This window comes from Lipomyces chichibuensis (genome assembly GCF_038497645.1).
Source record: "Lipomyces chichibuensis strain CBS 12929 unplaced genomic scaffold V1513scaffold_9, whole genome shotgun sequence".
Taxonomy (NCBI): Eukaryota; Fungi; Ascomycota; class Lipomycetes; order Lipomycetales; family Lipomycetaceae; genus Lipomyces; species Lipomyces chichibuensis.
The window spans coordinates 235,933-259,828 of NW_027117461.1; the positions used below are offsets into that span (position 1 = coordinate 235,933).

Genomic DNA, 23,896 nt, shown 5'->3' on the forward strand with positions numbered 1-23,896 from the left:
ATTCGACAAATCTTCCTGCCCGTCGTATGGCCACATATCGCTCGTCCCGTTTCGTTTGCATTGCATATGTTCCTGTTTTCACGCTAGGCAAATCCCTGCGCTGCAAGAATATTGTCCCGGTGAGACCGCCCCTGCCTCTTTGTCGCGATCTTTGCAGTGTGGTCAGGGACTTCATATGCTGGACCTGTCTCTTTATGTTTGTCCTGTGCCCAGTCGCTAACAGCTTGTGCAGAACTAGTTTTTGGACCATCTAATCGATGCGCAGCGCAGCCCCTTTGCTGACAGCGGCGGCCTGTCTACTCGTGCTGCTCCTCTCAGGATATTTTGCTGACGTCTTCATTTTCCAATTTCACCGCGCGCGAAGACGGTACACAAATGACGGCTCCCAGGCGACTTTACTGGATCGTCCTCGTCATCATTATCCAACGGTTGTTCGGAGACTCGTCGTGCACGAAAACTCGTCCATGGTCGTTGAGCCTAGCCCGACGTCCCAGACATACGAATCGGAACGGGATAGCAAGACGTCGGCCTCTTGGATAAGCGCATATAGCACTACAATAATTTCTAGCTCAAGTCCCCCAGATCCTGACACCTACTCCGAAGTAACAGAAGAAATCTCGACCGCATATCCAGAGTCGACAGTAGAAACTACAGCGTTGGGCACTGAGCAGTCAGTGTCGTCATCAACTGAGTCGCCGTCCAGAGTCCTTACAGACCAGTCTAAGAATTACGTGGATTCGTTTTCCAGTTTTGATGGTAATACAAATCAATTCTAGACTCTTCAAAATATCTTATTAATATTATATAGGATCGGCACTGTATATCTCTTCGTCTCCAGTAGAGACAAAGTACTCTACTCCCGCTGACTATTTGACGACAGACTACGATACATCTGCAACAAACTCAGCGCTGATACCTACCGAGTCAACGTATGGTCAGTGGTCCAGCACAGATGTGACAGCCCATACCGAAACACAAACGCCACCGCACGCGACGTCTGGTGCCGCACCTTCATCAACTGACATAAATACTTCGGTCGCAGACTTGACGACATCGATGTCTGTAACTGCACCGACATTGGAGCCGGTTACTTCGGAGACAACAGATCCATCTAGTGATTCGCTGGCGACGGAGAAGCATACTCCCTCTGTCACGACGAGTGATGCTTCGCTGACTGCTTCTACATACTCAGTTGATTCGTCACAAATGTCATTCCAGGTGACCGATACCTCTCCAGTGTCTTATTTGTCAACCGAAACGGCTATTGTGACTGAAATTATCGACGGTACGGGAACTTCGTACGCGACCGCGTCCTCATCTTCGATCGACTACAACAGTGGCACCGGAATATGGACTACCTATTATCGCTCTGATTATCGCTCGGATGGGTCATCAGGTTTTACGCCGTCCTCGCCCTACGACGGCCATTACTGGTCTACGCAGACCGTACTCGCCTCCGAGACGGTGTTTGACAGCACTGCCAGCTACTTCTCAAGCTCAGATTATGCGACTTCCCATGGATACTTGAGCTATGGCATTTCACTATCCAGTACCATGACCGCCGCCGCCTCTGACACGGCTACTGCTGCTGCGACTACATTGACGGTCACCGAGGCAGGAACTACATCCCCTTCCCTCACAAGTACAGAAAATGCGATGACGAAAAATTCGGCAAGTTCTGCTTCAACAGTGTTTGCCAGTTTTACTGTGTCATCAACCGATTCCATAACTACTGTCGAGATGTCAGTCTCTTCAATTGTTAATGTTGTGCTGTCATCCAGTGCCGACGAGGTCTCAAAGACGGTTCCCACGACGGTCGGGACTTCGTCAACAGATTCTTCTGTTCCGAGCATGACGCCTACTTCAGCGCCCGCGCAAACAACGTCCTCGACCGAATTGTCTTCAGAGTCCGCGAAGACAGCCACACAACCGACGTCTTCGTCTGAAACGATGTCTTCGGACGCACCTTTGACGGTTAGTACTTCGGCAACGTCCTCGAGCACGTTCGAGCCATCATCACTATCGCAATCGACATTAACAAACGAGAGTACTTCCGGCGAACCCAGTTCCGCAATGTCATCAACTTTGAGCAGCTCAATCACCTCGTCTGTTACAGACCAGCCATTGACATACAGCCGCAGTGTAAGTTCTGGTCCGGTTCTTACTACCGCTCTCTCAACGAGTAAGACTTCGATATCAATTTCGACGGCACCGGTTACACTCGGGTCAGTGACGTCCGGTTCATCAGATTCGCAGACGACACAGGTGGAGACAACAACGACACCTTCTACGACAGCCACTGAAGTCTCGACGTCGAATGGATCGTCATCGACAGAGACGACCGAATTTCCAACCGGGGCTACAAATTCTGAAACGCCGTCGTCATCAATTGCGACGGTGTCTGAAACATCCAGCTCTTCTGAGAGATCCACCTCCACTTCTTTAACCGTTTCGACTTCATCGATAGCGATTCCTGTGACAACGTCAGACGCTGAGAGAAACACATCCACATCCACGACAACAACGCAAGTATTGACGGCCTCTTCAGAGACGTCGGCAGTGTCATGGACTTCCTCTACAGAGACGATGGCTGGTACAGCAACTTCTTCCTCTGAGTCAGAGCTTGTTACGTCGACGTCATCTCCTACCGAGACTACACCAACAACTATGCCCATAGCTTCTAGCTCGCACACTGAATACTTGTCCTCCTCAACAATTGCGGGATCTGCAAGTAATACAGGGACTGGATCAATGAGCCATGTGATGTCATCGTCGACGGAGCAGTCATATTCGACAGTTTTGTCCCATTCGACGACGATTCCTGTAACTGCTTTGACGACTTCTGAAGCCACTACGGTTGAAACTTCGAATTCGCTGACTACTGAAACATCCAGCTCTTCTGAGAGATCTACTGAGACTTCGACTTCAGACGCTCCTTTAACCGTTTCGACTTCATCGAGAGCAATTCCTACGTCAGATTCTGAGAGAGACACCTCCACGTCCGCGACAAAAACCCAAGTATTGACAGTTACTTCAGAGACGCCGGCAGTGTCGGGGACTTCCTCTACAGATACGTTGGCTAGTACAGCAACTTCTTCCTCTGGGTCACGGTTCGTTACAGAGACGTCACCTCTAACCGAGACCACACCAGCAACTATGCCCGTGACTTCTAGCTCCCACACTGAATACTTGTCCTCCTCAACGATTGCGGGATCTGCAAGTAATACAGGGACTGGATCAAAGAGCCATACGATGTCCTCATCGACGGAGCTATCATATTCGACAGTTTTGTCCCATTTGACGACGATTCCTGTAACTGGTTTGACGTCCTCTTCAGCTACTACGGGAGCTTCGAATTCGCTGACTACTGCATACACGTCGGCGGAGACCGGTTCGGAAACTTCCTCATCTATGAGTGAGTCCTCGAGGCATCTTGAGTCGTCTACCGCGTCCCACAGTTCCGAGACAGAGTTGTCTACAACAACAGGCGAAGTTGTGTCGACCTCAACTGAGTCAGTGTCTAGCTATTATAGTAGTGCCTATCATAGTTCGGAAACCCCTCTCAGTGTATCGACGGAGCTACAGTCAGGGTCGTCCACAGGCACCGACTCGTCGGCTACTACAAGTAGTGGTGCTACTGGCACAGTCTCGTCTAAGGGTTATGCAACATCTGTAAGTGAGAGCTCGACCGAGTGGATATCAAATACCAGAACTGAATCTGGACCCTCTTCCGTTTCCGTTGATGCGACATCTGACGTTGCGAGCACAACTGAGCGGTTATCAGCTACCACGACTATATCCGGATCCTATGATTTTAGTTCAGTCCTTGCGTCTACAACTGTTTCAGGCACTGAGTCCGTCAGATCTCCAACAGAGTCCGTTTCGGCGACGGGGTCGGCTTCTGAATCAGCGAGTTCTACAGTGTCTGGTTCCGAATGGAGTAGCTACACTACTACTTCCATGTATACTTTTGCGTCGGAGACTGCGCCATCATCTGGCTCCTTTCTTAGTACAGAGACTGGTTCGTACTATATTGCTCCATTAATGTGTGCGTACTAATTCTTTACAGTGTCCAGTACAAGTGTCGGATCATCAGGAGTTCTTGTCTCTTCATTCGCTCCGTCGTCGGTTTCTGGATCAGAATACAGTTCCACAAGTGTGCAAACCGAGAGTTGTAAGCGCCTTCCTTCTGATAGCCGGTAATTTCTAACAAAACATTAGCTGCCTCGTCTCAAGCAAGTACCATCACAAGCTCGGTGACTAGTCAACCATCGACGTTCATGACGATCACGTCTACCAGCGATTCTATCTTGACATCGTGGCCAATTAGTACTAATGGAGCAATCAGTCTTCCTCCCGCCACTGAATCAACCTATTATACGGGTGCGCAATGGCTACCAACCACATTGATCACGGAAGCGCCGCCAACTGCAGCTGCTTCTTCTGTAACTCAACCTACACCTACAACAACCACAGCTGCTGGTGCGTTGCCTAATGTTATCGCTCCGTCTGGTGGCATACCTACCATTCCATCCGACTCCACACTGGTACAGGTCGGTTTCACATATGCACTGAACTATCCTTTCATCGTGAAGAATCCGCTGGCAGTAGCGCAGATCTTTGATTATCTGCCAAAGGGTATTTCGTACGGCCTTGATATCTCAATCAATCAAACAATCATGCAGTCCATCCAGCCATACGAGACCGCAGGCGAAAATTTCATTGTTTCAGTTGCGATGATGTATATCCCGAACGAACTAGTGAACACGTTGTTGCTCGGCCTGCACACGCCGTCTTCTCAGTTTTACGACAATCCGGACCCGAGCGTCAACAGTCTGATGGGCCTGATTGATCCTACGATCCCTCTAGTTTCGTCAACAGGCGACAACAGCGGTTCGACGGCGGTTCCGGGTGACTCATCATCTCAATCTTCAGGTTCATCTAGTGACAGCGGCAATGGTGCCTCGAATGGAGGCACTGGTAATAATCAATCGACAGTATTATCTGGCTCGCTAGACACATCTGGATCTCCGAAAAAGAGCAGTAAGCAAGTAATTGGTATTGCAGTTGGAGCTGTTGCGGGTGTGTTGGCCTACGGTGCCGTAATGTTCATTGTGGCAAGGAAGTATAGACAACGGAAGCAGAGACAAGAGACGACCCGTAATATGCGTCAGATATCGCCACCTATGCCGTACATTGCGACATCATCAAGCAGCCCGTATTTGTACGGCTCGCCATCTGGATCAGGAGGCAGCGGCAGTATTGGTGCAGCAATTGGTTCTGGCGGTCAATTAGGTCATTCGCCTACTTCGTCGACAGGACACAACAATGCCAGTCGTCAGTCTAGAATTAGTGGCAGCCATGGTTCATCTAGTGGAGGTTATGTCAGTGCTCGCAATCAGCCTATCTCTGTTCCAGTCATGAGCGAAAACTCACTCGGATGGTCCTGATGAACTCGTTATTGTGCATATTTTTCTATTAGAATCGTTTGCATTCGTTACTTTTGGTTAAATTTTTTATATATGTGGTTATGATATCGTATGATTGAATTTGTGCTCGGGATTTTGTGTCATGTTTGCTACTTACATTTTTGCGTATTATGGTGTTTGGTGTTGATTTCCTTGTTTGCTTGTTGAGGTATGCTCTCCCTAGTTGCTGCTAAACCGGTCAATGTTGAATTTTGACTAACTTTTGCTAGATTTCCATTGCTATAGAATGTCGGTCTCGGTCAATTTTCAGTATTTTACTTAGTAATCCAAAAGCCGCTCTTTCAGAACAACAATTTACTCTCGCTGACGAAATGAATATATATGAAATTGTGTTGTATCTCCAACTTATGATAAATAATGGGCATTTTTTTTCAGCAGATAGATTTTTTTTTTCTAATTTTTACATTGTATTTTATTCTTATTAATAGATCTTTTTTTTGCCTTTCTCTCGAATTGCATATATTGTAGAGTTCCAAATTTTTAATGGAACACAATGCAGTGTTGCACACGTTCCTCGTTCCCCGTATTTTGATGCACAATGCATATGTAGTTAGTCATATCAAGGTGATTTTCTAGAACAGAAGCAATATCCCAAATTGCACTTGCCACGGACGGAATTGCCCTTTGAAACGAGCTCTTTGAGAACTTGGGCGGCAATGAAGCCAGCGGCGCCGTTAAGACGGAATTTCGACGTCGCAGAGAACGGCAAACGAGAGCGGAATAATACAGATGGATGTATAGGAGGACCCAATTTATAATGTCAGTGAGGAATAACTGAATACCAATTGGCTCAAAAGCAGATAATTCCTAACATGCAATGCGCTACGTCGCATAGTATGAGGCACATGGAGCTTAGAAAAAAAACAGCGCCTAGTGGTCGAAGTTTGCATAGGTCTTCTTAGCTCATCCCTAAAATTTAAATATTCGATGATCTGAGATGCGGCGCAAGCCGTTTCGCAAAGGGGTAAAAACTTTGGTCGTCAACAAGCTTTCCTTAAAAGTATTTTTATTCTCTATTATCAGATTGCCACATAACCTGCCTTTCTGGATTTTACAATAAGGCAAATACTGCGCGATACGACTCTCTAGTCCGCGTTTAGTTCGCCGTCGCCATTGCTTCTTAACTACCATTAAGTGTAGCCTTTCGTTAGTATGCTACAAATTAACAGAAAAAGATTCATCCAAATTATATCTTCTTGTCATACCCTATTGCCGTCGCGAAATAATGCCGAAACTGTCGCGAGCCAAAAGGCTTCGTAAAATGGTGGAGCGAACAAAACACAAGTAGCGAAGGTCCTTTGCAATCGACCCTAACCCTCTATAAACCCTTACCCTGGTACTTCTTCCTATGTCTTTCCACAGCAGTGTACGCACGATTCGATTCAACCTCGCTGACACCCGTGATCTAACCATGTCGACACCTCGACGCCGGCAAGACGAGAAGTCAGACTCCGAATCCCGCAGCCATAGCGGCGAGAGTGCAGTTGATGATGCGGAAGAGGCGCGGCGGCGGGATATCGCTGAGCGCGATGAACTTGCGGAACGACTCCGCACCAGGGATATTGACGCCCAAAAGCGCGACGATCGGTCGTCTAATGAAAAGTCTGAAGTTGCTAGACGACGACGACTAGTAGAAGATTCTGCTGCTCGCGATGCCGCTTTGCCAGACTTGCGCGTGCGATCGCGCGAGGTCTATCTTGGTCGACGTGAACAGCAGAAGTTGGAAGAGTTACGGCAGCAAGTTAAAGATGACGAGTTACTATTTAGGGGAGTTAAGTTGACACGGGAGCAGCAAGATCAGATTGAATACAATAAACGGATTTTGCAGATCGCGGAGGAGCGAATGCAAATAGATACCAAGTATCAGGGATATGAAATGCCTGAGGATTATATCACAGAGAAAGGAAAGATTAGTCGGAAGAAAAAGAAGGAGGCTATGTATAGGAGGTACACGGAGGCGCCTGATAGAAAACGAAAGGTACTTACAGATGAGGCACAATGGGAGGAAGAACAGGCAAGACGAGCGGCCGCAAGGGTTAAGAAAGAGGTCACAGAAGAACAAGTACACTATGATTTTGTGAACGATGACAGCCAACGGATAGATTTTTTGGAAGAAGTAAGTGAGATGCTTAGTAAAGAGCAGGAAGAACTGAATGCGTCATTGAAGGAAGCAGATGAACATGCGTTTTCAATGGAGCAAGTTCGAAAATCGCTTCCGATTTATCGATATCGAGACGAACTTTTAGACGCTTTTGAAAATTTCCAGATTGTCATTATTGTTGGTGAAACAGGATCGGGAAAGACCACTCAGCTACCACAATACCTTCACGAAGCTGGATATACGAAAGATGGCAAGAAGGTTGGATGCACACAGCCTCGTCGTGTCGCTGCAATATCTGTTGCGCAACGAGTTGCAGAGGAGATGGGCGTCAAATTGGGTAACGAGGTTGGATACTCTATACGCTTTGAAGATAAGAGCTCTGATAAGACTGTATTGAAGTATATGACCGACGGTATGCTTCTGCGAGAGTTTCTTACTGATCCTGAATTGTCGGGATACTCAGCACTTATGATTGATGAAGCCCACGAACGTACTCTACATACGGATATTCTATTTGGGCTTTTAAAGGATATTGTGAGATTTCGAAAAGACCTTCGGCTGCTGATCTCTTCCGCCACTATGGACGCTCAAAAGTTCTCAGAATTTTTCGATGACGCGCCAATATTCCAGAGTATGTACATCTCTATTTCGTGAAAGATTCAAGAGAACCGACTAACAATAGAATAAGTTCCCGGACGAAGGTATCCTGTCGATATTTATTACACTCCACAGCCGGAAGCGAACTACATCCAAGCGGCCGTCAATACCATTTTCCAAATTCATACCTCGAAACAAAAAGGTGACATCCTGGTATTCTTAACGGTACGTTGCTGTAGAACTTTTCATTTTCGTTTATTGTTTTCTAACTTTCAACACAGGGACAAGACGAAATCGAAACCATGCAAGAGAATATACAAGACATCTGCTACAAGCTTGGGAACAAGATCCAAGAGATCATAGTGTGCCCAATCTATGCGAATCTTCCGCCTGACCAGCAAACTAAAATATTTGAACCGACTCCGAAGAATGCCCGGAAAGTTGTGCTAGCGACTAATATCGCCGAAACATCGATCACTATTGACGGGATCGTGTATGTTATCGATCCTGGTTACGTGAAAGAGAATGTATATAATCCTCGCAGCGGTATGGAATCTCTCGTCGTTACGCAATGTTCGCAAGCATCCGCAAATCAACGCGCAGGTCGTGCAGGTCGTGTTGGTCCCGGAAAGTGCTTCCGACTGTTTACCAAGTGGGCTTATTTCAACGAATTGCCGCAAAGCACGACCCCGGAAATACAGCGCACGAATCTGGAAAGCGTGGTTCTTGTGTTGATGTCTCTCGGTATCAATGATCTTCTAAACTTCGACTTCATGGATCCGCCCCCTACGGAGACAATAGTTAGGTCGTTGGAACATCTTTATGCGCTGGGTGCATTGAACGATCGTGGCGAGTTAACTAAGTTGGGACGACAAATGGCCGAGTTTCCTGCCAATCCAATGTTTTCGAAGGCGATCATCGCTAGTGATATGTACGGCTGTGTTGAAGAAGTTTTATCTATCATCGCTATGTTGGGAGAGGCATCTTCCTTGTTCTACCGTCCGAAGGATAAGAAGCTCCATGCCGATAAAGCTCGAGAGGCGTTTACTAGGCCAGGCGGGGATCATCTTTCACTATTAGAGATCTGGAACGAGTGGGTCGATACAGAGTTTTCGCAAGCTTGGGCTGCGGAGAATTTCCTGCAGTACAAGAGTCTGTGCCGAGCTCGCGATGTCCGAGACCAGCTATCACGCTTATGCGACCGTGTGGGCGTCAAGTTGTCCAGCGCGGGTACACAAGAGAATGGCGTTGTTAACATCCAGAAATCCATTACGTCAGGATTCTTTGTAAACACTGCAAGGTTAACGCGCAACGGAGAAAGTTATCGGACAGTTAAGACGTCGCAAACTGTATACATACACCCGTCTAGCGTATTGTACAAGAAGAAACCAAAGTGGATTTTGTATCACGAGTTGGTGTTAACGAGTAAGGAGTTTATGAGAAACTGCATGTCAATCCAACCGCCGTGGTTGATTGAGGTCTCACCGCATTTTTATAAGCAAAAGGATTTAGATAATGCTGGTGGCGCTCCTGCAAAGAAGGAAAAGGCAAATAAAATTTTGGCTAGTTGATTGAAAAAAAATGTCTGTAAATAGGTCACGTTTTGTCTTTGTATATAGGGAGTAATGAAGGGAGGATGTACTATGTCCCTTTAATGGTCTGACGACGGCTGATTCTCTAGACGGGGTTACAGATCTCAACTTTCACTTGATGCCCAAGTTAAAAATCTCGGCGCGCGTTTCGTCTAACACACGTTGCGTAGCTATGATCATACATACTACTGTCGATAAAATCAAGCGGTAGACAGGGAGATATTTGTTCACCGGACAACTTTTGTTACCATGTATATTCCCCATGCTGGTCTAGCACAGGAACCTAACAAGGAATATAAGAACTACACCAAAAGTCATCTACAATTGTACAAGCTGTTGAACTTGCCCAAAACAACTGGATCTTTCAGTCAGCTTGATGACCATCAAGGCGTCAGAGGCAATCCGTTGAATGGATATTGGTCAAAACCAGAGAGGCCGATGCTAGCTGGATGTGCTTTCTCCAAATATCCATTGCCACCTTGAGCTGAGCCGTCATGTGGTCTGAAATCCAGCAGCCATTCAGAGATACCATGTCAAGTTCTTAGTTGCGGTCTATTATTCATTTGTGTACTAAAAAATGTTTGATCTAATGCACGCCCGTCTCTAATTTTCTTTCCCGAGCGGATTATTGCGAACAAATTGCTTCATTCACTCCCATCGCATCGTTGTCCATTGTCCTTCGGGCAGACTGATGTTCAAGTGCAGTGGCCCATGCCAGACGCAATAAAATCCGAACATTTAATCCGATGCTTAGTCTCTTTTCTTTATAATGTATTCATCTGTTTTAGCCCCGGCCATACCATAGTCGTCATTGATTAATGCTACTCACACGGCTATCGCCCATTCCCATCTGATTTTGAGGACATTTGCTGTGCCATGCAATAGAGCCCAAATGCAGTGACAGTTGCCATGGACGTCTATCTCTGCGGATGGCTTTCGTTCCTTAATATAATTCCTTGAGGGTGTGTCGCTCTTCTGTTAGTCGGCAGGGGAGGTACCGTAGTGGTCGGAATGGTGCTGGCGTGTTGATAGTTACCACACTTATGAAGGTGCGGCTCAGGGTCAGGGCGTTTCCTGTCGAGAAGAAATTCTTGTTCGGTTTAGTGGCAGTGATGATTGAACTTAAAGGCGAAAGTTTTGACCCTTCGAATCGCGAAATCAACAAGGCAAGCGCGTCATTCTCCTTGCACTCTTGATTTCTGGCTCCCTCGATTAGCTACGGTTAGCAACTGATGTTTACAAGTAACGTCCGAAATTTTGAATTTGAAATTGGTAGGTTTATTTAGTTTGGTTACTGCGGCTCGGCGATTGTAAAAACAGTCGACGCGTCAACAATTCAAACATTCGAGAAGACTTCTGACCGTCATCCCCATATCAAGGCTAGGTAGTACTTGGGCGCAATTTACATACAACGAAAGTGTGCCGTCAGGGAAGAGAAAAAATTAGTATGAGCGTGACGAGTATCGATAGTTTCAGCACCATTTCCAGGCTATAGCACGATACTGTGAATATTACAATCTCGTCACTGCAATTGTTATGCTTGCACCAGCAATAACAACTGTTTAAAATGAAGAAATTCATCGTCGAAAGCGTTGCTCAAGTGGGTTCACTTCCAGAACTTTGGAATAAATGACGTTTCTAAGCAATGACTAATTTGGAAATAGACGAATAATGTATCGATATTTTACTATGTCTCATTCTACCCGTACACCAAAAAAGGCGAGCCCCAGATATTCGTGACTATTGGAGATACTTTTGTATGCTTGATTGAAGTTTTACGGAGTCAAGCCTACTGCAGATTAACGCTACTTAGGTTGTAATTGCTGCCTGCGGGGCAGATCCAACGGGTCGGGATAAAAGCATAGATATTATTGCCACGTACGCCGACGAAAATGTACGTATATATACTCTGCTAATTATAATTTGCGGATAAACACTAACGTAGTTCAGCCCCAGGAAAGCCTTTGTTCAGCATGTTGGACATATGACGCCAACACAGGGCGTCCCTTGATTGCCGTCGGCGGTAAAAGCGGCGTCGTCAAAATTATTGACTGCGCATCCGGCAAACTTGTACGGGTACTTAAAGGTCATGGAGACGAAATTCTCGATTTACATACTTGTCCAACGCAACCGCATATCATCGCGTCATCCTCCGGAGACCATACGATTAGAGTGTGGAATCTCGATCCAAAGTACAAGGATCAGCCTTGTGCTATAATATGCGCTGGCGGAGGGCACCGCGAGCAGGTGCTCACAGTTGTATGGTTGTTTGTTACAAGTAATGTGCCTTACGTTGGCTAACGCTTTTCAGTGCTTCCATGACTCCGGCCGCTTTCTCGTTTCAGGCGGAATGGACAACCAAGTCCACCTATGGGCCCTGCCTGATCTCTCCAACCTCCCAATGCACAAAGATGACCCAATAGTCCTGCACTGGTCACACTTCTCCACCAACTCTCTCCACTCAAACTACGTCGACAGCGTCGCCTTTTATGGCGATCTCATCCTCTCCAAAGCTGCAAAGGAAAACAAAATTGTTCTATGGCGCATCGACGGCTTTCGGTCCGAAATGGCAGATATCTTGTCCCAAGATAATGCGCCTACAAACCACGACAAACAGCGGGAAACGATGTCAGCTTTTGGTCCTGGGTTTACGCGGCTGGTGCAGTTTAGTACACCCAATACAGCGCCGTGGTATATGCGTTTTGGAAAGCTTACCGGGGCTGCCACGCCGTTGTTAGCGATGGGGAATGATTCTGCGCGGGTGTATATTTTTGATTTAAAAAGCTATGAGTTGCAGAAGGATGCTACTCGCACTCGGTCGGTTGACGGGAACGATGACGGAGGGGAGACTGGGAGTACGAAAAGTACAGAGAACACTGGGACTGAAAACGAGCAGGATACGAACCGGTCCATTTCCGACTCGCAGGAGAAGAAGCGGAGCCGTGGTGATTTCGGTTGGTCGGTTGCTAAGGACTTGGCACGACGAAATAAACGCAGAGTCCAACACCCAGATAAAATTAGACAGATGGCAGCGACAATCCGGAATGGCGCAGCGTCGTACATGAGCGAAGCCGGAAGTGTCGGGACCAATGAGGACGATGACCAGGAAGAGGACGAGGACGACGGACATGAGCATTATTTGGAGGCAAATTCCAACGTCGAAGATAGCGCTGACGATGTCGAATTGAGCGAATCACTCTACGGTCAAGAACGCAGAACTGACGATGACCAGAATGGCGACGCGGAGGACGAAGAAGACGAAGTTTATGACGATGCACCAGATGACTATGGATCTACGAAATCTGCATCCGGCCTCTCGAATAAAGAATCATTGCAAGACATACAAATCGTCCAAGTTAGCGATGAGGATTCCCCCGACGAAGACGAGGAAAGCGTTGAAGAAGACTACGAGGATGACCAAAGTCCTGCCGGCGCTGCCGAATTGCAAGGCAGTAAAATGGTTCAAAATCAAAGTATTATTTCGAATACAGATGGTGGCATTATAGAGCTCTCTTCCGACAGCGTCGACGAGGAAGAAACTATTTCCCCACCAAAGATTAGGACGGGACTGGTTGTTCCAGACAGTGTAGAACCAGACGACGAAGAAGATGAATTCGATGACGACATGGAGGAGGAGAATGAAAGTGATTCTGATGATGAAGATGTCTCAAAATGGAATACAACGAAGCAGCGCACAGATATCGAGACATCCATGGTAAGTGTTTGGAAGACCCTATCGAGAAATTCATGAGAGATATGTATCTGATGATGAAAAGAAACAATCTGCGTTGACAGAAACTGTTAAGCAGACGAATCTGAAAGCATTGTCTGCTCGGAAAGGTGTGTCTAAGACTCGTGATAAACCAGCGACTCAGCAGAACGGCAGTATGAAAGACATGCGAGTTAAGGACGCGAAACGATCACGTATATCAGTAGGTGAGCAGAAGTCTGAACCACTCACTTTGCCCTCATCTCAACAAAAGGCACTTTCGATTGCAGCCGGCTCTTCGACTCCGGCGCTCAAGGGAGACGGAACAAGTGCGATTGCAGACCCTTTCCAATCCGTACGGCCACAGCTTACGCTTGACATACCTCGTTCGCGTCGGTTGGTTCGGCATCTGGCTTTTAGTCCCCACGGTGACTATCTTGTTGCAGTGGGTGATGGCGGGGTGATATGTGTATGGAGAATGCAATAACGATTGATGTACGACGACAATGGGATCTATATATTTGGAACTTCTTATAAGAATTTGTACAGTAGTTTGCATGGTACAGTAGTATTGTTTGCATAGAGATGTATTTCTATTTTTCGTGTGTTACTTTCAAGCAGTCAATTTACATTATAGTCAAACAAAATTACAGGATAAATAACCAAGCGCAGGAATATAACGGACGGAAGGACTTTTATTTTTTAAGACGTCTACACGCTACTATCGCACACATGATCTACCTAAGGTAGCAGGCACTGAACGAGTGACTGTGGAGAACGGTACGCCGCCGAGAGAAGCACGGAGAAGATGAAAGGGAACCATGAATTCAAGCCTGGTTGCGAGTCAATTAGCATCTGTTCAAAAGTCAATGGTTGGAAACAATTACCGCTTCCGCTCCTGTTTCTGCAGAAGCCTTGTCGGTTTTCCGCTTCTTGATTGGTGGGGCTTCATCGTCTTTCTCCTCAGGTTCCTCGTTGTCATCCTCTTCTTCTTCCACATCCTCCTCGTCTGCTTCTTTTTCTTCTTTTTCTTCTACAGTACCATTAGCTCAATCATCAGTATAATTTATTAATGGAACGTACGCTTGCCATTGGTTTCGACAATCTCTTCCTCCTCACCAACATCTTCTTCTTCCTCTTCCTCTTCCTCTTCTTCCTCTTCCTCTTCTTCCTCTTCGTCTTCTTCTTCAGACGCTCCAGGATCAGTATCCTCGTACTCTTCTTCCTCCTCTTCCTCATCGGAAGGGAGAGCCTATTAAAGACAGGTCAGCCTTCCCAGCCCCTTTTTGCCGAAAGGTGCACCTTCCAAAATTACTACAATCAACCAAAAGTATACAAATCAAAACTAACCTCAAGCTCCTCTTCAGGTTCACCGCGTCTTCGAGACATTCCTACTAATGATACTGTTGTGGTGGTGAATAAATCAAGATAAGTGTAGAGGGGAGTGGGATGGACTATCAGGATATAACAAGTGGCGGGGACGCGGAACTGGGGAATCGAGCCGCTGCTGTGCGCAGCGCGCTCCGAGGTGATGCGATGCCTTTTTGATCCCTTCCTCCAACTGAGCATCGCAACACACCAACGTTTTACAATTCATTTACAAACTTCATACAGAGGCGTTTTGCTATGAGTGATGATTTCAAGAAAAAAGTTGACTTAGAAAAACGGGTATGTGAATGAGGTCTGGCAGGCTGCTGCGGTTTGCTACGAAAAAGGGAATGACGCGCTGTGACTCCTGCAGACTCGCATCGCGGGCATCGGCCCCCACCATCGCATCTCCTTTGCGTATCAACTGTCACCACTATTTGACTGTTATGCAGTGGACACATATATCCAGACGTGATGTCCGGTTGACCCTTGGATTTTAGCGGATTAGTAATTCAAAAAGCATTTAGCCAAAAGAAGTACGGTAGAACATTGAAGGATTCCTGTCTTATGGTAGTTCCAAATGACGTAAAGGTACTGCAGGATTGCAATCGAAATTGTGTAGATCATTACCCCAAGAAGGTCAGAGTTTCGTTGCTCCGGCGACGACTTACAATGTTTATCTTTATTTTGTGCATGAACTCGTGTTGTAAATAAAAACCACAAAGTCATGACCAGCTTTCACAAACAACGAAAATCATCCTCAATAATTGAATCGGAAGGGGATGTGCAGAGCCCGCAGCGTAATTTTGCTAGTAACAGCAGAAAAAGTGGCTGGCTGAAGGCAAGCGTGGTGGCATAAAACCAGCCTTCCAAACCCAGCGGCGACCACCGCCAATGCCCTGTCAATAACAACCTATCAGCCCGCGCACCATTTATTCAGCTTCGGGAAACTGAGCCAGCCTCTATGGGATCTCTAGGGCGTCCCTCTTATCACGAAATGGTATGGCGGGCATCAGTACTTCGGCGGGTGGTATCCCTATATAGCAAATCCTTGCCAAATGTTTCTGTTCTGTTCTGTTCTGTTCTATTCTATTCTGTTTGCTTCTTTGCTCTTTGTACCAAAGAGTTTTACCGTACTTTACGCGCGGATTGATTCGCTGGATCGAACATCCGATGAAGTCCATTGCATATTGCCCCCCACCACCTCCGTATCCTCCTTCTCCACTGAAGCGTCCGCTTCGAGGAGCGCGACCATATCGCTGTGGGCCAATTCCCAAGCTTCTTACACCTCCGCCACAGGCACGGTCGAAAGCATATCCGCCTTGCGACGTGGCCAGCACGACGCTAGGGGCGTCACAAAAATCAGGTCTGCAGGTATCTCCTGTGGCAGGATCATACCTCGGGGTTCATTGTGCGAATAACAGCGGTGTTCGCGAGCGTCAGATACATCGCGGTAATGCACATCATGAACACATTTTCGCCGACGACTGGATGTACTCGCCAAAAGTCAGGCCGCAATCCGAATCGATGGGCTCGTCGGCTGCTGTGCCAAAGTCAGTAGTAAGGACTAAGACCCGGAACCTTAGAGTGTCATCGGTTCCGATTCTACTGTCTCCGCCACCAGACCTGCCTGAAGATTTGAAAGCAAAAGTTATATATCGAGACATAGTGTCTGCGCCTGCGTTGCCGACTAACCGTCGGCGGAAAAAAAGAATTTCGTCTCTTCCGCCGCCGCCCGCACCATGCTCGCCGAAATTTCCGCCAGCGCCTCTCTCGCACAGAGGCAGACCAACGGCACAATGGGGTAGTCAGCAGACCCAATCATGTGAATCGCCTACTGTGATTGACCTTGCGTTTGCACCGCGTCCCCAAAAGCCGATGCCAAAATTGTGGAAGAAGGCAGTGAAGAAAGTGATTGGCATTGAAGGTGTTAGAGACTATGCAGAAGTCATGGCAGAGGCGAGAGACGGCGAATCTCAGGCGGCTTTGCTAGTATCAAGGCTCAAGATCAAGAAGATAAAGAAGTTCAATCTCAACGACGCGATATATGGAAGCATTGGCAAGGAAATCACAGTGGATGAAGACAAGGAGCGGCAGCGGCGGAAGGCTGTGCTGGCGCGGTTGATGGATGACTATCCGGATTGGCAGGAAGTCCGCGACTCTGATAACGAAGATAGAGGGCCGTGTGTTGATGCACGGCTAGTCCAGCGCTCTATTGCGTCAATGCCCGTGCGTAACTCGTCGATTATCATCCTGGATAGACTGCAGCCGGTTGTCAACGACACGAATGATCACGAGAGCGGGAACTTGAGAGAAGACAGTCGGTCGCCGGTTACCATGGCAACGTCGCTATATGAGTCCAGCAATGCCCACGAGCAGCTTGATTTGCCCGACCTGCCGCCTGTCGCGCCGCTCAACATCCGCCGCGCTAGCAATAGCAGTAGGCGGAGAAGCATGGCGGGCATGGGTCTGCTCGATCTCCAGGCTCTACTTGTGGCGCGTATCTCCGCCGTCAACACTGCATCAAAATCAGAATTTCCGAATCTGGAGATAGTCGGCGACGATACGTCGAAATCCGACGCAGAGGTACTTGCCAAGGTGGTGGCGAGAAAGCGTGTCAGTATTCTATCGCGGGCTTTGCTGGTAAGTGCGTTTGGTATTTGTGCAAGCCTTGCCGCGCTGACATGCAGTAGAGCTCGACTATGGGCGCGATCCGCAAGGACCGATCGAAGCGGGTGATGCTTAGTCGCAAAAGACTGCAACTCGCTCTGTGCATGTTCGCGTCTGCTGAACCTGAAGTTCAGGTGCGCTCACTCGCGGCTGGCGCGGGCACAGTTGGGGACGACAACGAAGCTGCGGATCGGATCTCGGACTGCTTCCTCAGGTTCACTCAACGCGCGCCTGTACTACGGTGTTTAGCCATCCCCATTGAGCTCGCTAATTTTGTCATGACACTGGTGCTATTCCCGCCCAGGTCAACAGCCCTGTCGTATCCACTCGACGTGTTGGCGCGGAAAGAGGCACTCCGAGCGACGGTGATGGACGCGACGGTAGTAGGTGAGTTTATATGTTTTGTGTGGTTCGTATATCAGACCTGTGCGACTCTGCACCAGGCCTTCATGCTGGTTGGCATAATGTGCAAACCCATTGGGGTCTTGCTCGGCATTTTTGTCCGTGGTATGTGATTATATACAGTTTGTTTGTATCGTATAGTAGATATAGAGCAGGCGTAAAAAACACATAGCACTCTATTCGTCCATCTCGTCGTTGGAGCCCTGCTCGGCTGATGCAACGCCCAGTCCCACAAACTTTCCCGTGTACGCTGCCCGCCAGAACCTAACCCTCCCGTCGTCGCCGGACGAGCTCAAAACAGTACCTGAGAAGTTCCATGAAACCTTCCAAACCTCGCTCTTATGGTGATCGAACTGGTCCAACAGCTCGACCTCGTACCCGAGATCGTCTTCGTCAGCGAGTTTCTCGCTATTGCCTGACGCGCCGTTCCGAAATTCCGTCGCCCGCACTCCCATCCGACGCGACGTCAGCTTAAAGATGCGAACCCAGCCGTCCTTGCACGCTGTCGCAATCAGCTCATACCGGCCACCGACGCCCGCGTTGCTCGCCCACGCAATATCCCGCACAATATCCGTGTGGCCAGGCAACTCCTCGGTTGGCTCGTACTCATATATTCCGCCATTCAGCCGCTTCCTAAACACAACCACCTTCGACATTGAGGACGCCACGAACTGCTCTACGGCTAGTTCTGTGATGCTCAACCGGTCGACTCGCGGCAATTCAACGTCATCCATGTCAATACCCAATCCGTCTGTAAACCACGACGCGCGAACCGTCCCAGACGGGCACCAGTCTACCGCGAAATCTCCTTGCAAATCCCTGGCAGCGACGCCAGTGGACAGCAGTCCGTCCTTGTCGACCACCTTCTCAAAGGCAAGGTGCCATTGCCGCAAGTCGGCAGGATCTGCAGCATGGTAGACCCTGACGACACCGTCAGCGCCAATACATGCCAATTTCAAGCCATGTCCGCTGAATTTGGCGAACGCGACCTGGTGCACAGGACCCCCTGAGTCCGATAACGTAGCAATCTTAGTGAAGGTCTGGCCGTTGTCTATCGAGCTGTGCACGCGTACTGTTTGATCCTCTGAACAAGACGCCAGGAGCAGACCGTATTGGGGGGGTGCAAATGAAAGACTGAAGATATTGGCATCATGCGCCTTGAAAGACGAGAGCAGTGTCCATTCGGCTGACGGAACCACGCGGGTGAATAATTTGATGAATTGATCCGAAGAGCACGTCGCCAGTAGACGGCCATAATGATCTGTATTAAAGAGTCAGTATTTATCAAGAGCATAATGTCGTAAAGCATTTACCGTATGCTATATCGTGAATAAGGTCTTCGTGACCAGTTGCTATCGCATTCATTAGTGCAGACGTGGGTCGCGTTAAGGACCAAGTAGAACCTTAAATTCCACTATTGAGACAATATAGATAGCTAAGGCTTAAGTGTAAATCTCAATTGGTGGCGGTCGGCATTGTTTCCTGTGTACCAGGTTGTTTCGGGATCGTATGTACGTATGTAGGTTAAAGAATTGTAATATGGCGCGACTGTCCTTAAATTGATGTCGAACTATTTTGGAAGCCTGATATTTTGTGGCATCAGAACTTGGTGTCACCGACATTGGCACGTGAATTCACTAGACCCTTACTTACGCATATTTCTGGCCACGTCAACTCCAGATGCTCATCGCGCCGGGCGGATGGATATTCAGATCTGTTGGAGCAGAATCCTCGATGTCTGCACCTATACCTATAGAGAATGGTGGAGACACAGGCAATGGTCTTCCCAGTGGCTCATCGGGGGTTGACAAGTCGGTTCAGCGAGAAGCGGTACCAAGCTCGAGTTCAATGAAATCCAAAATGGGGACGCTCTTCCTGGTTGGCATTTCTTTCGCTTTAATTTTCAATTCGGAATATGATCCGCTGTTAGCGTGTATCGGGTTTAGTGTTCTAGCGTATGTAATTACTACAGTGTTGATACCAGCTCTCAGCCCCGACTTCGTTCGTGTCGGGTTCGTTGGTCGTGATCTCGGAAAGAAAAACAGACCGTTAATGTAAGGTCGATTGATCTGGCCATTACCACATGATTTGATTAACTTACTCTTGGGCAGACCGGAAACAATGGGTGCAGTTTGCGCTGTGGTATACTTAATTACACTATTCTTCTTCATTCCGTTTTTGTTTGCCAAGTTCTTTGTCACGGAGACATCTGGCAGCGGCAATCGAGAGCATGTACTGGACACAGCGACCTTACACAAAGGCCGATCTCTGCGCATGTTCCCGCATTCTAAGTTAGCAGAATTTCTTGCAGCATTACTATCTTCGTTCAGCATGTTAGTGTTAGGTGTCGCCGACGATTTGTTTGACATTCGGTGGAGGAACAAGTTATTGCTGCCCGCAATCGCCGTCTTGCCTCTCATTTTTGTTTACTATGTTGACTTTGGCGTCACATTTGTTGCAGTGCCTCCCGTTATTTGGAAGTTATTCAACCCGGAAATGGTGTCAAATTCTGCCGTGCCGCCGGTCGTAGACCTAGGCGTGTTTTATTACATATACATGCTTGCCATGGCCATTTTCTGCCCGAATTCGATCAACATTCTTGCGGGAATCAACGGTCTCGAAGCCGGCCAATCACTCATTATAGCAATCTCCTTGCTATTGAACGACGCCATGTATATCATCCCGGGCAGAATATTGGGACTCCATCCTCCACATCCAGCAACCGAAGCGCACTTACTCTCAACGTACTTTGTGCTACCATTGATCGCCGTGACCGCCGCCCTGCTCAAATATAATTGGTATCCAGCACGCGTATTCGTCGGCGACACTTACTGTTATTTTGCTGGTATGGTGTTCGCCCAAGTGGGCATTCTGGGCCATTTCTCAAAGACATTATTATTGTTTTTAATCCCCCAGATTGTCAATTTTATATACTCCGCCCCACAGTTGTTTAAGCTAGTCGATTGCCCACGCCATCGTCTTCCAAAATTGAACACGGAAACAGGACTTCTGGAGCCGTCGCGTGTGTATTTCGACATACCTCCGAAAGGTGCGGAATTACTCCTGCTCACCAGTCTCGGAAAATTGAAATTACTTGATTTAGAACGAGATCCAGAGACTCGCCTGATTAAATCTTCGTCGAATTTCACAATCGTCAATCTCGTGCTTACGTGGGCCGGTCCACTACGCGAAGATAGACTCGCGATAGTGATCCTGGGGATTCAGGCAGGCTGTTGTGCCGTTGGGTTGGTCGCGAGGCATACTATCGCCCCAGCACTGTTTGGTCGGGATAATTTGTGAAAGAGGACGTATAGAAGTCATAACTATGGGACAAAGGGTGGTGTAGAGAGTTTTACGGGTTATTAAGTTAAATGAGTTTCTTGTATACTATAAATCAAAATGCGTGAAATGTAATGTATGTACAACAAACCGGCCAAACTAAATGCAGCCAATGCATCCACATAATGATGTTTGCGTGCTACAGGATAACATTAACAATGAAGCTCCTCTCCTAGGACTTGTGTCCGCTCATCGATCAACTGATTCGTCCATTCCTTGACAAGCGGATGCGTGATCTTCTCCTTTGCGTACCAAAAATTCTTAATATCAACATCCTTACTTTCGATTCTGGCTTTAACGTCCATTTCGTACTCTGCAGTTTGTAGTAAGAACTCGAATTTGTCCAAGTCCTTCACGAATCTCCCTTCGGCCGTGGTCTGTTCTTCGTATTCAAAATAGCAGGCTGTCAGTTCGGCTGATGCACTGGGATTGACGGACTTTAGCTGATTTGCGAGATATAAAATAGTCTCGCGCTCGCGTCTATGCTTTTCTTCTAGAATTCTCCATTAACACTAACTTCAATTAGGCGCCACTCAAACGACCACAAACCTGCACCAACTGGATCCATCGGCGTCAAATCACCAACCACTGCTTCAGCGAGATCATGCACAAGGGCAATCATCGCGCATTTTCTGCTGTCCAGTTTCTCTTCAGTGGGAGCTAACAAACACATCACGGCCATTCGGTACATATGGTCCGCAATAGATTCCGCGGTTTCGACTCGGATGCCGTGGTCTAACCAACCGGTTCGTCGCTGCACCTTGAGGTACCGTAATATACGGAAGAAAGAAAGTGGCGCAGGAAGCTTGAGGATCTCGGGCGGGATAACGGCTTCTGGAGTCCAGAGTGGAGTCATACTGTCAAGGTCGGTGATGCCGTTGGCATTATCCACAGAAGAAGCTGACAGTGCGTTGGTCGATGAAATCATACCGGTGAGTCACTCTATAATGTCTTCACGGGAAGGATCTACTACAAATTGATAGCAAGTTTTGCATCCCTCGACAAATTTGGAGCCGGCAAGTAAGTATAGCACGGAAGGAGTGCTTTGATGAGGCGACAGCCCACGGCATTTGTTTATCCAAACGCGTAAAAGCAGAGCCCGAACCGCACTAATGCTAATATGTGCTAGCGCCATCGTAATATGAACCTTATTTGACTGCAAATCTGTAAGCCGGCAACAAATGTCGATGACTCAAGGGCGAAAACAGGGGCTTCCTTGAGCTTTCCGGACCAGGCATTAAAGTTTTGACTAGAAGGCAAAGTGTATGAACTTCGTGTTGCCCCCTGCGAGAGCGGGCGAAATAATTCGCAGAGACAGCTTCTTGACTCTCACAACACGACTTGGACTTATGCGCCACAATTTGTTAGAATATTTGGAATTGTTTGTGCCGGGAAATGGCAGTTAAGTGGTGCTTCGTCATGAAATGGGCAATAAATATCTCCTAGAACCTTTGCAGACGAGCCCAGGAATCAAGCTCGAATTAGCTTTTTAACCTGTCGCAGCTGTCGCCGGAAATGGAAGTACCAACACTTCTGCGTTGAAGCAAATGGAAGAATATTTTAACACACTTGATATTGGTTTAGGCGACGAGGCGAAACCTGTGTATGAGATCAAAGAGGTTCCAATTAAGCTGGGTGTGTGTAAAGGATTGTTTTCAGGCGAACTCAGGGCAAGTATCGCCTGCTGCGCATAACTTGTAATCCCGAAGCTGTATAATTCAGACATAGTGGTGCGAATAAGCATATAGCGACGTGCAAAGATTTATGTGTGTTATAGATTGTAAACGAAGGAGCAAGTTTCGTCGACAAGGAGCGTCCGAATCAGAACGTGATTACAAAAAGACTGAAACAGCGCAGTCTTTGCTATCGTTGAATGCGACATCGGTGACTTCGACGTCGGCGGCTACTCCGTCTGGTAGGATGTCAGTTGAATCCTCAATGACATCTCCTTTGTTGTAGCTGCGACGTGAATCGGGCTCCGATGATAACAAATTCGAGACAAAATGTCTAGACATTCTACTGCCACATGTTCGCCAATGGATGGATGCATTGGCACACACTGGACTCGTCGGAACAGCAGCGCGCAATCACCAATTTTAGAGCGAGGAGCCCGCGAACTATTGTAAATACTTTCAACACTAGTAGTTCTAATCCGGCAGCAAGCAGCCCAACTGATACGAATACCATCATAGTGTCACAACCTGGGCAACAGCTCGTTGACATACTTTGGACAGATATTTCTCAATGCGTCATTAGCGCGTTCCTCCCAGCCGATATCAATATTGCTTATTTGCTTTCAAAACGGCAGTAAAGTGTCACATAGAGAGGCACTTTCGATGGCTCGGATAGCTGGACCAGGGATTATACTACCAAGCTTTAGATCAGTAGCGATATTGCCCGCAAATATAGATATAGTCTCCGAAGAAGGAAATTCGACTAATCATGATCTGCACTTCGCGTAAGTAGATTACATATGCTCGTCAGCAAATGCGCCATCACGCGCTCCTGGTCCTCTGGCAAGTACTGCAAATGGTGCTCTCTTGAATATTGACAAAGCACGATTGTTGCGAATTACGCCAATGAAATCGCCTCCTGGGTACTCCGATTGATCTGACCATTCTGACATGTC

At 47.6% G+C, this 23,896-nt stretch overlaps 8 protein-coding genes across 8 annotated transcripts; 6 read left to right on the forward strand and 2 right to left on the reverse strand.

Moving 5' to 3' along the window:
- Positions 1–2,882: 2,882 nt before the first annotated feature.
- Positions 2,883–5,936, forward strand: V1513DRAFT_441800 (uncharacterized protein). Its single transcript, XM_066897573.1, has 4 exons — positions 2,883–4,021; positions 4,070–4,174; positions 4,222–5,637; positions 5,699–5,936. The coding sequence occupies exons 1-3, from the start codon at positions 3,157–3,159 to the stop codon at positions 5,448–5,450; spliced, it is 2,199 nt and encodes a 732-aa protein (XP_066754506.1). The 5' UTR covers positions 2,883–3,156; the 3' UTR covers positions 5,451–5,637; positions 5,699–5,936.
- An 886-nt stretch (positions 5,937–6,822) lies between these two features.
- V1513DRAFT_441804 (P-loop containing nucleoside triphosphate hydrolase protein) lies at positions 6,823–9,833 on the forward strand. Its single transcript, XM_066897574.1, has 3 exons — positions 6,823–8,221; positions 8,279–8,412; positions 8,469–9,833. Exons 1-3 carry the CDS (start codon positions 6,838–6,840, stop codon positions 9,756–9,758), a joined length of 2,808 nt encoding a protein of 935 aa, XP_066754507.1. The 5' UTR covers positions 6,823–6,837; the 3' UTR covers positions 9,759–9,833.
- A 1,119-nt stretch (positions 9,834–10,952) lies between these two features.
- V1513DRAFT_397758 (WD40-repeat-containing domain protein) lies at positions 10,953–14,171 on the forward strand. Its single transcript, XM_066895418.1, has 7 exons — positions 10,953–11,051; positions 11,159–11,379; positions 11,444–11,536; positions 11,593–11,673; positions 11,730–12,038; positions 12,091–13,494; positions 13,556–14,171. Exons 2-7 carry the CDS (start codon positions 11,347–11,349, stop codon positions 13,973–13,975), a joined length of 2,340 nt encoding a protein of 779 aa, XP_066754508.1. The 5' UTR covers positions 10,953–11,051; positions 11,159–11,346; the 3' UTR covers positions 13,976–14,171.
- On the forward strand, positions 13,987–14,961 carry V1513DRAFT_441814 (uncharacterized protein). Its single transcript, XM_066897575.1, has 4 exons — positions 13,987–14,321; positions 14,376–14,521; positions 14,572–14,790; positions 14,839–14,961. Exons 1-4 carry the CDS (start codon positions 14,310–14,312, stop codon positions 14,918–14,920), a joined length of 459 nt encoding a protein of 152 aa, XP_066754509.1. The 5' UTR covers positions 13,987–14,309; the 3' UTR covers positions 14,921–14,961.
- A 603-nt stretch (positions 14,962–15,564) lies between these two features.
- On the forward strand, positions 15,565–18,088 carry V1513DRAFT_441819 (uncharacterized protein). The gene is made up of 2 exons (XM_066897576.1): positions 15,565–17,499; positions 17,550–18,088. Exons 1-2 carry the CDS (start codon positions 16,030–16,032, stop codon positions 18,039–18,041), a joined length of 1,962 nt encoding a protein of 653 aa, XP_066754510.1. The 5' UTR covers positions 15,565–16,029; the 3' UTR covers positions 18,042–18,088.
- Positions 17,820–19,471, reverse strand: V1513DRAFT_441823 (WD40-repeat-containing domain protein). The gene is made up of 2 exons (XM_066897577.1): positions 19,242–19,471; positions 17,820–19,189 (listed from the first exon to the last, which is right to left on the reverse strand). The coding sequence occupies exons 1-2, from the start codon at positions 19,291–19,293 to the stop codon at positions 18,105–18,107; spliced, it is 1,137 nt and encodes a 378-aa protein (XP_066754511.1). The 5' UTR covers positions 19,294–19,471; the 3' UTR covers positions 17,820–18,104.
- A 112-nt stretch (positions 19,472–19,583) lies between these two features.
- V1513DRAFT_412699 (glycosyl transferase family 4-domain-containing protein) lies at positions 19,584–21,356 on the forward strand. The gene is made up of 2 exons (XM_066895758.1): positions 19,584–19,982; positions 20,040–21,356. Exons 1-2 carry the CDS (start codon positions 19,609–19,611, stop codon positions 21,226–21,228), a joined length of 1,563 nt encoding a protein of 520 aa, XP_066754512.1. The 5' UTR covers positions 19,584–19,608; the 3' UTR covers positions 21,229–21,356.
- V1513DRAFT_441826 (HD domain-containing protein) lies at positions 21,301–22,451 on the reverse strand. Its single transcript, XM_066897578.1, has 2 exons — positions 21,817–22,451; positions 21,301–21,760 (listed from the first exon to the last, which is right to left on the reverse strand). Exons 1-2 carry the CDS (start codon positions 22,193–22,195, stop codon positions 21,420–21,422), a joined length of 720 nt encoding a protein of 239 aa, XP_066754513.1. The 5' UTR covers positions 22,196–22,451; the 3' UTR covers positions 21,301–21,419.
- Positions 22,452–23,896: the final 1,445 nt, after the last annotated feature.

Coding starts and splice junctions, on each gene's coding strand:
- V1513DRAFT_441800 (XM_066897573.1), top strand. CDS start 3,157: ATGCCCGTGACTTCTAGCTCCCACACTGAATACTTGTCCTCCTCAACG. Junction 4,022..4,069: donor CTTTCTTAGTACAGAGACTG/GTTCGTACTATA, acceptor AATTCTTTACAG/TGTCCAGTACAAGTGTCGGA. Junction 4,175..4,221: donor AAGTGTGCAAACCGAGAGTT/GTAAGCGCCTTC, acceptor ACAAAACATTAG/CTGCCTCGTCTCAAGCAAGT.
- V1513DRAFT_441804 (XM_066897574.1), top strand. CDS start 6,838: ATGTCTTTCCACAGCAGTGTACGCACGATTCGATTCAACCTCGCTGAC. Junction 8,222..8,278: donor TGACGCGCCAATATTCCAGA/GTATGTACATCT, acceptor CAATAGAATAAG/TTCCCGGACGAAGGTATCCT. Junction 8,413..8,468: donor ACATCCTGGTATTCTTAACG/GTACGTTGCTGT, acceptor CTTTCAACACAG/GGACAAGACGAAATCGAAAC.
- V1513DRAFT_397758 (XM_066895418.1), top strand. CDS start 11,347: ATGAAGAAATTCATCGTCGAAAGCGTTGCTCAA. Junction 11,537..11,592: donor TGACTATTGGAGATACTTTT/GTATGCTTGATT, acceptor AACGCTACTTAG/GTTGTAATTGCTGCCTGCGG. Junction 12,039..12,090: donor GCGAGCAGGTGCTCACAGTT/GTATGGTTGTTT, acceptor AACGCTTTTCAG/TGCTTCCATGACTCCGGCCG.
- V1513DRAFT_441814 (XM_066897575.1), top strand. Junction 14,522..14,571: donor TTCTTTTTCTTCTTTTTCTT/CTACAGTACCAT, acceptor AATGGAACGTAC/GCTTGCCATTGGTTTCGACA. Junction 14,791..14,838: donor CTTTTTGCCGAAAGGTGCAC/CTTCCAAAATTA, acceptor ATCAAAACTAAC/CTCAAGCTCCTCTTCAGGTT.
- V1513DRAFT_441819 (XM_066897576.1), top strand. CDS start 16,030: ATGAAGTCCATTGCATATTGCCCCCCACCACCTCCGTATCCTCCTTCT. Junction 17,500..17,549: donor TTCTATCGCGGGCTTTGCTG/GTAAGTGCGTTT, acceptor GACATGCAGTAG/AGCTCGACTATGGGCGCGAT.
- V1513DRAFT_441823 (XM_066897577.1), bottom strand. CDS start 19,293: ATGAATGCGATAGCAACTGGTCACGAAGACCTTATTCACGATATAGCA. Junction 19,190..19,241: donor TATTCACGATATAGCATACG/GTAAATGCTTTA, acceptor TCTTTAATACAG/ATCATTATGGCCGTCTACTG.
- V1513DRAFT_412699 (XM_066895758.1), top strand. CDS start 19,609: ATGCTCATCGCGCCGGGCGGATGGATATTCAGATCTGTTGGAGCAGAA. Junction 19,983..20,039: donor AAGAAAAACAGACCGTTAAT/GTAAGGTCGATT, acceptor ACTCTTGGGCAG/ACCGGAAACAATGGGTGCAG.
- V1513DRAFT_441826 (XM_066897578.1), bottom strand. CDS start 22,195: ATGATTTCATCGACCAACGCACTGTCAGCTTCTTCTGTGGATAATGCC. Junction 21,761..21,816: donor GATGGATCCAGTTGGTGCAG/GTTTGTGGTCGT, acceptor GGAGAATTCTAG/AAGAAAAGCATAGACGCGAG.